Source organism: Plutella xylostella, chromosome 2 (assembly GCF_932276165.1).
Source record: "Plutella xylostella chromosome 2, ilPluXylo3.1, whole genome shotgun sequence".
NCBI lineage: Eukaryota > Metazoa > Arthropoda > Insecta > Lepidoptera > Plutellidae > Plutella > Plutella xylostella.
The window spans coordinates 1,067,151-1,083,242 of NC_063982.1; the positions used below are offsets into that span (position 1 = coordinate 1,067,151).

Consider the following 16,092-nt stretch of genomic DNA (forward strand, 5'->3'; position numbering starts at 1 on the left):
GTACTGCTGGTAGGGCGGCGGGCACTGCGGGCAGGTGTACTGGTACGGCTCGTCGTCGTAGTTGAAGTAGTTGAGTCTTCATTGTCTCTACCTGTATGTACTGCTGGTAGGGCGGCGGGCACTGCGGGCAGGTGTACTGGTACGGCTCGTCGTCGTAGTTGAAGTAGTTGAGTCTTCATTGTCTCTACCTGTATGTACTGCTGGTAGGGCGGCGGGCACTGCGGGCAGGTGTACTGGTACGGCTCGTCGTCGTAGTTGAAGTAGTTGAGTCTTCATTGTCTCTACCTGTATGTACTGCTGGTAGGGCGGCGGGCACTGCGGGCAGGTGTACTGGTACGGCTCGTCGTCGTAGTTGAAGTAGTTGAGTCGCTCGTCCTCGTTGTCCGAGTACGAGTAGTCTTCTTCTTCGTCGCATTCGAAGTAGCGGCTCTGTTGGGGGGAAATTGGGGGTTAAAGTGGTATGTATTTAGGAGGGTATTATAGGTAGTTTTGGGCAAAAACAAATTGATCCCTCTCTGAGTAATAATGCTATCTGAGAGAAGGGGTCAGGTTTATTTGATCCATACTGTACAAACTGTACATGGTAGAAGTATTAGTTATAATAATATGCTCAGTCGTAGCCTGCTTAAGCATGAGTGTCTAAGTAAAAAAAGAGTCATTATAATTAAACATTGCATTGTAGAGTTATGCACAAGTGCATAACATAAAATAAGTGGTGTTCAGGGTTCCGCTCATCTCGCATAATCTTTATTGACCAAAACTCATTTCGCATAACTCGTATGGTCTAAACTTTTTTGGCCGAACCATCACTTTGCCAAGACTTATGTGGCATAAGGCTCGTTTCGTCTAAAACTCTTTAGGCACAATCTTTAAACACCTAAGTTTCGTTTGCTCAAATTTATGTTCGTCTATACCTATGTATAATCTTGTTTCTCGTAATGTTATCTTAATAAATAATATATTAAGTATGTAGTTAATGTACAAATTGTGGTATTTTTCTCCTACATCCCGAAAATCACGATATTGTATGATCAAAAAATCGAAAGTTAACGACCAATATAATTATTACAAACCCCATGAGATCGAAACCTAAAAATAGGTGCGACGACGAGCAAAGCGAGGAGGAGCGTGTTAGGTGCACATGTTCATCAAAACCAAAGCGGAGCGCAGCGAAGCGGAGCGGAGCGTTTTCCAAACAGCGGAAACAATACAAGGCACCAGTTTGCGCTATGTAGGGAGACGCTCCGTCAAAGTTAAAGCCAAACGAATATTATTACTTTGTATTAAACCTAATAAACCTATGCCATAGCATTATTAGGCTATTCAAGATTTGGCCATACCATTATTAGGCTAAACAATGTTATGCGAAATAACTTTTTACTAAACGAGATTTATGCCATACGATTTTCGGCGTAACGAGACTTTGACCAAACGTTACTATGCAATACGAGATTAGGAAAATAAATCTTATGCCAAAAAAGGTAGAACCGGTGTTCACCCTAATTTCCCCATTGTGTTTCGTCATTCAGCCTTTTCGCGCATAAAACTCTATATATTTTTTTTATGTTGGTATCACTTATTTTAGAATTCGCGTTTAGTTTCAGATTATTTCCACAATAGTATAATTATTTTTATAATACTAACTATTTGTGTATAAATAAATACCTTTACGGTACATACCTACCTACATACAATAAATTGATTTATCAATATTAAGAATGCACGTAACACGAGACTTTGCAAAAATAACAAGACTGGCAACGCAGACTGGATAAACAAAACGCACAAAAGTGACAATAACAACGCAGGTTTGCCAACCACACAAAACAAAACGACAAAGAAAAGTCAAAGCAAAAATGACGTCGAAATAGCAAAACTCCCAATTATTATCACCAAAACAAAGGATTTCCTTCTCAGATTATATTATTTGCTCTACAATCACGCCACACGTCTCCTCTTATCTATTAATGTGCGTGAACGTAACCCGCATTCAATAACTGACTCATGTGTTGTGATCGTTGTGATATCAACTCGACGTATTGTTTTGTCTGGCCTCGAAATTGCAAGAGACGTGAATTTTAACAACCATGGCTGCTGCGTTAGCTAATGACTCGCCCAAATATCGCAACAGCCTCATCTGTTGCAGCCCTAGAAGCGTGGACGTCGAGTCAAAGAGTCCTTCCTCGTCTTCCACATCTGGTTGTGTTTCTGCGGACGATAGCTACGACTCCAACTGCATACCAAAGTCCATAGCTAACAAGAAACTCAAGATCCATAGTTCAGCTACGCGAGAGGAGCTAGAAAAAGCGATAACACAAAGCAAAGAGTTGATTCTTAGCAGTGCCCAGTGTTCTGATGAAAGGAAATGGCTTGTGAGGTATTTAGTTGAGCTGAGGCTGCGGTTGGAAGATTTGAAGGAGAATGATGGACAGCCGAGGCTTGGCGTCTCCATCAAGGGACATCACTTCAAGCAGCAGATTGCCCCGGCTAATAGAAAGCAGTACTGTGATCACTGCAGTGGAGTAATATGGAGCATTGTCCAGGGATCTTACATTTGTGATAACTGTGACTACTTGTGCCATTACAAGTGTGTAGACCACATATGCAGGGTCTGCGCTCATGTTGTCATGACGGAAAAAGGCCAGTTTGAAATGAGTATTTGTCCCGAGAAAGGATTAGCGGCACAGGATTACAAGTGTGCAGAGTGTCATACTGCTTTGACGTTTAAGGACTCCTGGAATGAGCCTCGATTGTGTGACTACACTGGGCTGTATTTCTGTGCCACATGCCACTGGAATGACATGTCAGCCATACCGGCTAGAGTGATACACAACTGGGATTGGGAGAAGCGGTATATATCGCGGCTAGCATATCAAATGCTGACTCTATCCTGGGACCGACCATACATTGACGTTGAGAGTATAAACTCCAAGTTATTTAACTTCATAGCCGAGCTGGAATGGGTCCACAAGATGCGGAAGGGTCTAGAATGGATGCGGAGGTACCTCTGTGCTTGCAGTAGTGGCACCAGTCTGCTGTCCCCATTATTTGTTCAACTGGGTGATGTGAATAAGAAGTACAGTATGTCTCACCTGCAGGCTATCAATGATGGAACATTGGAGACGCAGCTGACGGAATTAACAGAAGTGTGCCGCAGTCACATCACCGGCTGTGCTTTGTGCTCTGGGAAGGGTTATTTGTGTGAAGTCTGTGGCAATAATGAGGTTTTATATCCTTTTGACAGCGGGGCTATTCTATGTAACGAATGCAACTCCATGTACCATAGGGGTTGTTGGCTCAGGAAAGGCCAGATATGTTTAAAGTGCCAACGCTTGCAAGAGAGAAAGCAGAATGCCCCGTCCGAAGACCAACCTGATACTCAGGTGGAGTGTGAATATGACATAGACAAATTTGTTGAATGATTTTGTTAATTTTGTGATTGTTTAATTAGCTTTATAATTTGACCTAATAATCTATTAACTTGACATAAATATTTCTGATTCAATACTGAATACTGACCAATGTTTAATATTTTATTTTATTTTATCCTATAGGTACTTTATAGTTCTTGTTGCCATATTATATCATTATTGATTCTTATTTCACAACTGTTTCATTACAAATTTTAATTATTCTTGAATATTAAGTGTTTTGCAAAAATGTGGACACAGTTGGATTATTATTTCAATTCTAATGTATTTACATTCATTAAAAAGGAAACAGTATTTTTAACAACTGTACAAACTAATCAATACATAACTTTCATAATTTACTAGCAAAGCTTAGGTATGTTTCAAACTTTAGCCAGAATTCTAACAGCTTAGCTTAATCAATGTCTTGTAAATGATCACATTTAATGGTGCTGTTACATAGACCATATTTTATGAATAACATAGCAATATAAATAGCCTGAAATTTAAGAAAAGGAAAGCTTTAAAGATAAAATAGACAGAATTGATTTAATTATGTAAATAAATTATGTATAATATAAGTGCTATGTGTCAAAAGCTGTATTTATAATGAAAATTTTAAACATTGAGTAGAAAGAAGCAAATGTTTTGGAATCTCACTTTTTTTAACTCTAGCTGACCATACCAGTAAATAGTTATTTTTTATATGATTTGACAACAATAGCTAGAAAATAGACACAAAGGTAACTCTTAAATAATTGTTATTATTAAAAGTACAGGTTTTGATAGTATGTTGAGCATGTAAACAGCTGGCTTGTATATTGTGGAATGAGCAAATATGTTGTTGGCATTATATTTTGAAATAAATGTGATATTATTCCATTACTTAACATATTTAATTTCATATTACAGCCTCCTATGCCTAATTATTAATGATGTCGAATTAAAAATTTATTCTTGTTCGTTGGTTCATCTAAGTCTGTTTTTTAATCTCAGATACCAAAATTGACAGATTCTGAACGGTTCACCAACAGTAGATTTACCCGCGATGGCCGCGATTAAGAGACGTATCGTTCTATTGGCGGGACAATCGACTGTTGGTGAATTGTGCATAACGAGATAAGTATACCTTGTTAGTCTTGGTTACCGCTGCAGTTTATTTTTTCCGAAGCTTCGGAGCGCTGCGCTAACCGCTGACTCTATCTTGATGTATTAAGCTTGTCGATTGCGTGACAATTCTCGTTTGTTTGTTCCTCGATCTAAAGTCTGTTTTTTAATCTCAGATACTAAATTGACAGACTCCGAATGGTTCATCAACAGTCGATTGTCCCGCGATTAAGTAACGTATCGTTATATTGGCGGGACAATCGACTGTTGACGAACCGTTCAGAATCTGTACATTTAGTTAGTATCTCAGATTAAAAAACAGACTTTAGTAACAAAGTGATCCTTGGCAATTTAGCATCTATCTCAGATTAAAAAAACAGACTTCAGTAAGTGACCCCCTGTATCGTATAGTGTTGCTCACCTGGCAGTCGTCGCAGCGGCAGGAGTCCCTCATGGTGCACTGCTGCTGCGCCGCGAGCGCGCGCGCGGGGTCGCGTCGCCGCCGCGTCAGTATGGAGAGCAGGCGCAACATGTTCACAAGCTTTATGTACTTATTTACTTTATTTATACCCATTGTGTTACAATTGACGTTCGTTCGTCGATCTGAAGTCTTTTTTTTAATCTCAGATATTAAGTGCCAATTTCTCCATAGTGGTTTAGAGCATAACCGGGCATACGCTACAGGGGGTCAGTTACTGAAGTCTGTTTTTTAATCGGAGATACTAAATTTACAGAGACGATAGATTAAAAACCAGACTTCAGTAAGTGACCTCCTGTAGCGTATAGTGTTGCTCACCTGGCAGTCGTCGCAGCGGCAGGAGTCCCTCATGGTGCACTGCTGCTGCGCCGCGAGCGCGCGCGCGGGGTCGCGTCGCCGCCGCGTCAGTATGGAGAGCAGGCGCAACATGTTCACAAGCTTTATGTACTTATTTACTTTATTTATACCGATTGCGTTTTACATATTTCGTTCGTCGATCTAAAGTATGTTTTTTAATCTCAGATACCAAAATTTACAGATTCTGAACTTATTTACTTTATTTATACCCATCGCGTTACAATTCTCGTTTGTCGATCTAAAGTCTGTTTTTAAATCTCAGATACCAAAATTTACATATTCTGAACTTATTTACTTTATTTATACCCATCGCGTTACAATTCTCGTTTGTCGATCTAAAGTCTGTTTTTTAATCTCAGATACTAAATTGGCAGAATCTGAACGGTTCATCAACAGTCGATTGTCCCACTTAATCAGTGACGTATCGTTCTATCGTTCAGAATCTGTCCATTTAGTATCTGAGATAAAAAAATAGACTTTAGTAACTAAGAAATCCTTGTCAATTTAGCATCTATCTCAGATTAAAAAGCAGACTTCAGTAAGTGACCCCCTGTATCGTATAGTGTTGCTCACCTGGCAGTCGTCGCAGCGGCAGGAGTCCCTCATGGTGCACTGCTGCTGCGCCGCGAGCGCGCGCGCGGGGTCGCGTCGCCGCCGCGTCAGTATGGAGAGCAGGCGCAACATGTTCACAAGCTTTATGTACTTGTTTACTTTATTTATACCCATCGTTCTATAGTCTTTTTTTTAATCTCAGATACTGAAATGACAGATTCTGAACGGTTCGTCAACAGTCGATTGTCCCATTAATAGAATGATAAGTACGTCACTTAACACACGCGCTACAGGAGGATCAGTTACTAAAGTCTGTTTTTTAAACTCAGATACTAAATTGACAGATTCTGAACGATTCATCAACAGTCTATAGTCCCGCGATTACGTGACGTATCGTTCTATGGTACAGAATCTGTCCATTTAGTATCTGAAATAAAAAAGCAGACTTTAGTAACTAAGTGATCCTTGTCAATTTAGCATCTATCTCAGATTAAAAAACACACTTCACTAAGTGACCCCCTGTAGCGTATAGTGTTGCTCACCTGGCAGTCGTCGCAGCGGCAGGAGTCCCTCATGGTGCACTGCTGCTGCGCCGCGAGCGCGCGCGCGGGGTCGCGTCGCCGCCGCGTCAGTATGGAGAGCGGGTGCAACATGTTCACAAGCTTTATGTACTTGTTTACTTTATTTATATACCCATTACGTTACAATTCTCGTTCGTTCGTCGGTCTGAAGTCTGTTTTTAAATCTCAGATACTAAATTGAGAGATTCTGAACGGTTAAACAGTCGATTGTTCCATTAATAGAATGATACGTCACATAACACACGCGCTACAGGCGGATCAGTTACTAAAGTCTGTTTTTTAATCTCAGATACTAAATTATGGTTCATCAAAAGTCGATTGTCCCGCAATTAAGTGACGTATCGTGCTATTGGCGGGACAATCGACTGTTGATGAACCGTTCAGAATCTGTACATTTAGTTAGTATCTCAGATTAAAAAACAGACTTTAGTAACTAAGTGATCCTTGGCAATTTAGCATCTATCTCGGATTAAAAAACAGACTTTAGTAACTAAGTGATCCTTGGCAATTTAGCATCTATCTCGGATTAAAAAAACAGACTTTAGTAACTAATTGATCCTTGTCAATTTAGCATCTATCTCAGATAAAAAAACTCACTTCAGTAAGTGACCTCCTGTAGCGTATAGTCCTGCTCACCTGGCAGTCGTCGCAGCGGCAGGAGTCCCTCATGGTGCACTGCTGCTGCGCCGCGAGCGCGCGCGCGGGGTCGCGTCGCCGCCGCGTCAGTATGGAGAGCAGGCGCAACATGTTCACAAGCTTTATGTACTTAGTTACTTTATTTATACCCATTAAGTTACAATTCTCGTTCGTTCGTCGATCTGAAGTCTGTTTTTTAATCTCAGATACTAAATTGATAGATACAGAACGGTTTAGCAACGTTCGTTCGTCGATCTAAAGCCTGTTTTTTAATCTCAGATAACTACTAAATTGACAGATTCTGAACGGTTCATCAACGTGACGTATCGTTCTATTAGAATCTGTCAATTTAGTATCTGAGATTAAAAAACAGACTTTAGTAACTAAGTGATCCTTATCAATTTAGCACCTATCTCAGATTAAACAACAGACTTCAGTAAGTGACCTCCTGTAGCGTATAGTGTTGCTCACCTGGCAGTCGTCGCAGCGGCAGGAGTCCCTCATGGTGCACTGCTGCTGCGCCGCGAGCGCGCGCGCGGGGTCGCGTCGCCGCCGCGTCAGTATGGAGAGTAAGTAGGCGATGTTCACGCGGCGCTTGTGCTTGGGGGGTTGTTTGTCGCTGCAATGGTAGGAGAGGGTTAAAATGGAGTAGGGGTGTCACTCTACATATAATATATGTGTAAATATATCAGCTGTTCGATACCCATATTACAGGCTCTGCCTAATTTGGGGTCGCATGGCCGTGTGTGAGATGTCCCCACATATTATTATATGACGAAAAACTAAGTTTCAGAGCGCTGCCGCTGCTACGCGAGCCACAACTCTATCTCGATGTATTAAAAGTGTCGATTGCAAGACTGCCTCTGGTTCCTTATTAGTTTTTCATCAGTAGGTATAGAGTTGTGGTAGTAGTAGGTAGAGTAACCCTCTATTATATAGTTTATTGCCTATATCTGTCAGTAAATTTCCAAAACTGACCAAAAACTAAGTGTGGAAGGCGTAGGGTCAACGATGTCATTGGGATTACTTGCTCAGTTAGGTAAATTAGAGACCTCAACATAAATTAAGAGAGTGTATGAAAACTCACGAGCAAAGCAGTAAATTAAAATTGGGTAAGTAATACGAGGTATAAAAACGAATGGTATAACATTCACAAGGTATATGCCCATATGATATAAATTTATTAAGTATACCGATCACTGTGCATAACAAACGAAAGACATAATTACTAAATACATAATTTCGTAAAGAATAACGTTCAAAAAGTATCATTTCAATTGATATATCGATTAAAACATATAAAGTTCATAATATATAACGTTTATAACATATATTATTCAACGGATATAATATCATTATGTATAATGAACAAAAAAATATATTATCATTGGTTTTGGTACTAGGGTTTTTCACAGCGATATTATTATTAAAGCTATTTTGGGAGACGCTCCGCTCCGCTTCGCTGCGCTCCGCTTTGGTTTCGACGAACATGTGCACCTAACACGCTCCTCCTCGCTTTGCTCGTCGTCGCACCTATCTTTAGGTTTTGGTATTAGGGTTTTTCACAGCGTTATTATTATTGAAGCTATGTTGGGAGACGCTCCGCTCCGCTTCGCTGCGCTCCGCTTTGGTTTCGACGAACATGTGCACCTAACACGCTCCTCCTCGCTTTGCTCGTCGTCGCACCTATCTTTAGGTTTTGGTGCTAGGGGGTTTGACGGCGTTGGGTAATTAAACACAGATTATGCGATATGAGAAGAACTTTATACAAAATGATAGTATATATTTTAATTGATATACGTAATGTATGTTATACGAATTGATATGAGTCCTCTTGAGTGTTAGTTATTTTGATATTATATGAAATGTAAGTTATACCAATTGAATCTTATACCTTATGAAAATATAGATGTTGTTGTTATACGTAACGTTCATTATATATTTTGAACGTTATTAATGTGAAATTATACATTTCGTTTTTATACGTCGCAATACGCACCCATTAAAATTAAAACCCCTTATTATAAATCGTAAACTAACTAATGTAAAAGTAGTTCAGGTTTAGATCTGGCTTTAGACTAATTATACTGATATATACCTAAGTCTTCCGAAGTCTCTCTGGACTAAAACCGTTTTATAATAAGAAATGGTCTTCAAAACCCTCACAGAACCTTTGCAAAGGCCTGTCTCCTGTATACCAGAATTGATGATGAAAATCTACTATACTACATACCAGTGCAGCTCGTTAAGGTCGGCCGGGTTGATGTCGGCATCGTCGTCGCGTTGAGGATCATCTCGCTAGAACCATCCTGCTTGCGGTACTTCTTGAGACTTTCATCAAAATAGCCATCACATAGCTCTGACATAGCTTAGGCAAAGATACTGTGCTACTATCAAACAAATTAAACCTTAATTAAAGTTTAATGGGTGTTTGAATCAAAATTTGACACGTTCATAAGGCTTTTGACAGCCAGCTGACAGATTAGCATTGTGTCTAACCTATATATCGACGACGACTCAACGGCGTAGTAGTACTTGAGTAGTAGTTTTTGGCACTAGACCGAATAGCGTAGTGGTTAGTGACTCTGACTACCTACTGCCCTAACGGTCCCGGGTTCGATTACGGTCTGTCTGTAGGTACATGTACATACCAGTGCAGCTCGTTAAGGTCAGCGGGGTTGATGTCGGCATCGTCGTTGTCGTTGAGGATCATCTCGCTGGAGCCGTCCTGCTTGCGGTACTTCTTGAGACGGCGCTTCACTCCGTCACTGGCGGAGGGATAATAATTAATATATAAATAAATGAATGAAGACATCTCCGCCTGGCCCATTTCCTTCTTGACAGAGCGCTGCCATGTCTCTCCGATGTCTCTGAGCTGGCCCAAGATCGTAAAGAATAGCGGCGCTTCACTTCGGCCCTTTGCTCCCCAGCGGAGATTGGGAATAAGTAAGTAAGTAAATGAATGAATGAGGAGTTTTCAACTACAGACAACAACCATAGGCAAAAACCGAGTATAGATGACGCTAGTAAAACCTCCATATTAACAGCACTGCACAAGAGCACGTATTATGATTATTGGTACTTAAAACCCTTAATTTTAATTATAGATAGATAGAGTACTCTATATTTGTACACCACTTAACTAGGGTACAAAAGGCGGTCTTATCGCTTATAGCGATCTTTCCCAGACAACCTTTAATAATGGTGCATCTTCAGTATTTCTGTCTCACAAAGTCACAAGCAAGACCCTACATAAGGAAATGGCTATGAGGAAGAAAGTCACAAGCAGCATCAATAAAGTGTGTCGCTTTTTTCGGTCAAGTCACGTGAATCAGACTGTACTATATACCTGTAGTCGAACTCCTTGCTCTGTTTCTTGGGCATGTCCAGGGCCTCCTTCTCATGGTACAGGAAGTTGCCGCCGGGTTTCACCTCCCTGTTGGAGTTTGAGAAGTATAAATGAAATTAAATGAAATCGCCAAATCTTTTTTGACATATTTTACAAATTTACCATGGATGATAAATCTGGAAATAAATGTTTAATAAAAATTAAATCGACGAAAAATTTTAAGTACCAATATTTGTTGATACTTAGTCAAAACATTTAATGTCCAAGGAGCCTCTTTCTCCATTTCTTTCCACCTTAATGACATGATGATAGAAAGAAAGGGCATCTTTTTGAACTTTTGCTTATGCAATAAAGTATAAGCCATGTGAGTAGGTAATAAATATATTAAATATAATTATTATTACTGGTGTTGCAGAAGTGGTAAGTACCTATAGTAAGCCGAAAGAGGGTGACTCAGCTCGTCAATCTCATTGTTAGGTATTGACACCATATTGTACTACAGTTATTGAAAGTTTATAAGTACTTAAGTATTTGAATGAACCTTGAGTCACCCCCTTATGTAGTGGCCAAAGGTTGTGTGGAAGATTTTTTTTTGTTAAAGCCTTTTTTTCATACCTATTTACTACCTGTACCAATAGGTACAGCACTCTCTAATTTTTTAACTTTGTTTCCATAATGCCTAAGGTTGCCTCAGACATACCACTTTCAGCGATAAGTCTGCCTATTGTGAATTTTTCAAGTGTAAGTAGAAGTATATTTTTATGTCTGATTTTTGTGGTAATCAATAAAGTATTTACTTTATTCTATTCTATTCTAGTAAAAGATTCACCTGTTCAAGGTGTTAGGCCACTCCAGGGTAGACGGGTTGTTATAAATGTTCTCTGTGGAGGTAGTCTGGTATATTGTCTCCGTTGATGTGTTCCCGTTCTCCAGGTCGTACGAGTGGGACGAAGGGGGGGTTAGGACCTGAAATTCAGAGAGTTTGTTGATTAAATTAATATAAAACAATTGATACTCAGTTAGTTTTGCTAACTTTAAATTGAGGAACTTTAAATTGTTACCAGTAGAATAGGTAAGTAGTAAATTTAATTTTGGTAGAAGTTTGGATGGCTTTGTTTGCTGACTGCCCACTAGTGCTTCAGACATATAGAAGCAGAACAGGTGGTATGTCGATCCAGACTTCTTTCGCAGATACCTAAGGCCCTTTACAGTTTTAGCTTATCCTTTTAGGGCAAGTGGTCTGACTTTTTTATTGTACTATTACTGTAATACTTATTATAATAGGTAGGTTGGTAAGTACTTATATAAATTTACTCACTTGATAATGAGCGCGACTTCCAAGAAAAAACACTGCACCTGTATTCGCTGAGCTCATTTTGTAAAATCCTGAATAAGAAAATTGTATGGTTCAATCCTACAAGTAGTTAGTAGGTCACCTACATAGACAAAATACATTAAACAATGGGTAAATCACTTGACAAGTAATTAATTTAAGGAATTCGTTTGTATTTTGTTAAGTTAAAGTACGGAAAACAGAAGAAAATCGAAAGAAAAACCTTCAAAATCTTGTGTAAACATGCGACATAAAAAGTCATCTTCTAAAATATTTGAAAGGGTAGTAATCTTACCTGGAAAAATAATTTGGTGTTTCTCAATCGGTATCGAGAGAAAATAGAAGCAAATATTATAATTTACTGAAACACATTTTTCTTATTTTCTTTCAGGAAGGAAGCAGAAGGAAAATTTGACAGTTGAATGGGTGACGGATGTGACGTAGGGGGCGGGCGGGGGTAATTTTTGACATGCGCGCGACACAGTGTTTAGGGTTGACGCATACTGAAGGAATTTCCCATTATTTGGGGTATTCAGCAGATACAAAAAATATATTATTTAGATCGGTAAGCGAAAAATATTTTTCTTTTCATATAAATTAAAATATATAAATATAATGAAGTTTTAAAAGATTGAGTTTATTAAATGGAATGCTTTGTAAGTTACTGTACCTATTACCATACTATAAAACTCCATAAGTTTTTTGTTAAAGTACTTACTTTACCTATAGGTAGTAAAAGTTTAAAAAAGGAGTCAAATCTACCACTTCGGTTCGGTAAGCAATCATACTCAAGTTCAAGCATTCGTCATTCTCGAGTGTCGCGGGTATCCAAATACAATACAGTCTAGCAATTTCTTCTAGTCGACAGAATGGCAAATGTTGAAGTTTGGTCACTATGCAACATGGAATAGAGTTGGAATTTGGATGGTGCGTTGCGCATTTGTGTGTCGTGGCTGCGCTGAACCACTTTACCGCGTGGTACTGGACTCCCGACTTGAAGTAGCTGCGATTTTCTTATATACAAACTGTATAAGATTCTTTGATACCGAGATGTAGGTCTTAGGTTACTACAAATTCAGTGTCATATTCGTCTTGATATCATGTCGGTGACAAACACAAGAGCAAGACTAGGGTTAGTCAATGTGGTGAAAGGATTTTCAGTCAGACTAGCGACAATCGCTGGCCTGTCTAGGGTGCACTGGACCTATTTGAGAAACAAATATCACTTGTTTCTCAAATAGGTTACATTCATAAAAACTCTGAACCCTAAACGATGTAAGATAGTACCCAGGTACTTACTATAGTATTTACCTATATATAATATATTAAATTAGTAGGTAAGTACCTAGTATAAGTTCCAACAGTGAACATCTTGTATTGATTCTATTAAGTAGGTCATACTGAAGTAATTAATAATTATAATTTAACCACTTTAAGGGCCTGTTCCACAATGTCTGGTTAGTGGCTACCTGTCGGATAAAATACATACTGTCACTGTCTAAAAAATAATGACAGAGAGTGACAGCATGTATTTTATCCGACAGGTAGCCACTAACCAGACATTGTGGAACAGGCCCTTAACCTTATAGAGGTGAAAAAGTATTTCTGAATTAACATAGACAGATACTTATAACTCGATAAGAAAGAAAGAAAGAAAGAAAGATATTACTTAGTATTACATTTATTTAATTAACTAAAGTGCTTTCATTTCTAGAATATAGAATGATAGCAGTCACTATATTTAGATACTCTACAGACTACTTTTGCAACGGTAGAGAGAGGGGTTGGAGCCGGTTTCTTCATAATGAACATAATTTAAGAGGAAGTTCTTTAGATACCTACAACGTTGGAGTGTACATGTGCCTACCCGATAAGAAGCAGAAGTTATTAGTATTAGTGTACTAACCAATGTTTATTATTATTATTATCAAAACATAGTTAAACCGTTTACAAAAACAGAACACAGTCTTTTTTACACTTGCTTAATTTCTAACTTGGCCTTAAATTCTACTTAAACTTTCATTAACAACGTTATGAAGCGATCAGTGATATTTTTTGCCCCTAGATTTCGTGGACGGTGCAAGGGACGTTAGCGTGAGAATATGCCCTTCAAACAAGCATTAGCTGCAGTCGCGAGTCGGTAGCTGTATGTGGAAGTCCAAGGTACAAAATTATAGTAATCCTTAGTAGAGAAAATCTATGTCCATATTCTAAATCATAGATGCGAAGAAACGATGATACCTACGAGTACTACAGTAAATGTAGAGCAACGTAGAAAACAGACAGACATGATTGACCGACGCACGATGTCCGATGTAACTCGACGTCATAGAGCTACGTAGAGCGTGACGCGCGTTTGTTAGTGTTGGTTCCCGTTTTATATCGGTGACTCATGCAATGCAATGATATCTATAGTAGTAAGTACCTTCGTTATAAAGCTCAATGTGGGTTCTGTTGGTAATTTGTGGGAGAGGTAGAGATGGTAATAAATACACCATTTATTATATTTACTGATGTAAAACACACATAATATATTCATTTTTACAGTGGATACAACACAAGAGGCGGACTTATCGCTAAGAGCAATCCTTGCCAGGCCACCTGCGGGTGGAGGAGTTTAAAGGTTTAAATAAATTTATGTTGGTGACTACCTATACCTTATTTTGAATAAGTTTTTAATTTATTAACATAGTGAATAAAATCTAAGTAATTCAATGAATGTTCGTTTGTTGAAGTCCTGAGTCACAGGTAGGTACTTAAACACTGTGAAATACAAAAGTAAATCTATGCTTAAGCTTATGACCCATTTAATCTTCACTACGGAATCCAGCTGTTACGCTGATAGAACCGCAGAGCTGTGTGGTTCTGTTGGCCAATTCATTCTAACTGAACACGCAATCCGACGTCACCCACAACGACCAATCACGATCCCTATCCTGCATCTCGGTATTAAAGTTTCTGTTACCTGTAACTATATAAGACCAGCGTTCTATTACAACGTCGGGGAGTCCATTGCTACTCGGGCAACCGGCTCTGGCGGGAAGCCGGCCTATAATCCCGCCATCTGAATATGTCGTCTACTATGTCGCCATGTATGGGTTAATATAAAATGGAAATAAAAATAATGTCAATCATCTGTAAAATGATAAAGAGGGTTTTCTCTCAAACACACCGCAGTAGCTGCTTTGACTTCCTTTTTGGAAGAAGCAGACACACACACTGTTTTATCTTACCTACTAGCCAAGGTGTAGTAGTGTAGTACCTAGACATTATTTATATTGAATTTTGCAACTCTACATTTCCCAATTCTACGTAGAAGTATGCTTATAAATGCTAAATTTGATCTTACTTCTTTGATACTTACTTATAACTACCAGGTAAGTATTAGACGACGGAATGGTGTAGTAGTTAGTGACCTGTGTAAATATATCAGCTGTCCGATACATATATTACAGGCTCTGCCTAGTTTGGGGTCGGATAGCCGAGTCTGAGATTTTCTTACTTCAAAAAATATAAATTACAAGGTAATTCAAATAATAATTATGTAAGTAGAAATAAATGATTATTTTATTTAATAACGTTATGGTATGTGTAAGATGCATAAAGAAGGTCAAAGTAGCTACTCTAGTGATGGTGAGGCAGAGCCTCTCTTTATCATTTTCTTGACATATTTGACATTATTTTACCATATATGATTACTGCGCTTCAACATATCTGATGGTGAGGAATTAGACCGGCTCCTCGCCAACACCGGCTTACTGAGTAGCAATGGACCTCCCATAGTCTTAAGAATTTGATTTCCTTTTATACAAGTTGCTTAAAATATTTCGATACCGAGATGTAGAACGCCGGTTTCAAAAGCAAATATAGCTGCAACTATAAGAATTATTTATATTTTTATTCTAGAGCTCGAACAAAAAGGTCTTAAATTTTATGAAACATATTTTAACTTTTTAAAGACATTTTTATTTTGTCTATTAAAAGAGATTTACTTATTTAACACTTTGTTACGGTATTCCAACGAGTGTGAAAGAGATATAAAAAAAAACATTCCGTAAGCTTTGCGCGGGAATCTTGAGTTTTCAAGGCTAATTTATTTTTAAACAATGCTTTCTATAACATTTTCTATTAAATATCATAGTAATAGATAAATAAGATAAAAATGTGTTTTGTAACAAATGAATATCATATTATATTATGTATTTATAAAAGGTAAGACAGGTTATAAACGTTTCAAATGTTTGTCAACATTACACGCTCTACATTTTTACTCTATCGATTAGTCCACC

The 16,092-nt window shown here is 38.5% G+C and overlaps 2 protein-coding genes across 2 annotated transcripts; one reads left to right on the forward strand and one right to left on the reverse strand.

Moving 5' to 3' along the window:
• Positions 1-39: 39 nt before the first annotated feature.
• On the reverse strand, positions 40-12,230 carry LOC105389922. The gene is made up of 7 exons (XM_048621576.1): positions 12,099-12,230; positions 11,789-11,856; positions 11,300-11,436; positions 10,471-10,557; positions 9,773-9,889; positions 7,593-7,740; positions 40-429 (listed from the first exon to the last, which is right to left on the reverse strand). Exons 2-7 carry the CDS (start codon positions 11,843-11,845, stop codon positions 88-90), a joined length of 888 nt encoding a protein of 295 aa, XP_048477533.1. The 5' UTR covers positions 11,846-11,856; positions 12,099-12,230; the 3' UTR covers positions 40-87.
• On the forward strand, positions 1,819-4,295 carry LOC105389910 (differentially expressed in FDCP 8 homolog). The gene has a single exon (XM_011561113.3). The coding sequence runs from the start codon at positions 2,088-2,090 to the stop codon at positions 3,420-3,422; it is 1,335 nt and encodes a 444-aa protein (XP_011559415.3). The 5' UTR covers positions 1,819-2,087; the 3' UTR covers positions 3,423-4,295.
• Positions 12,231-16,092: the final 3,862 nt, after the last annotated feature.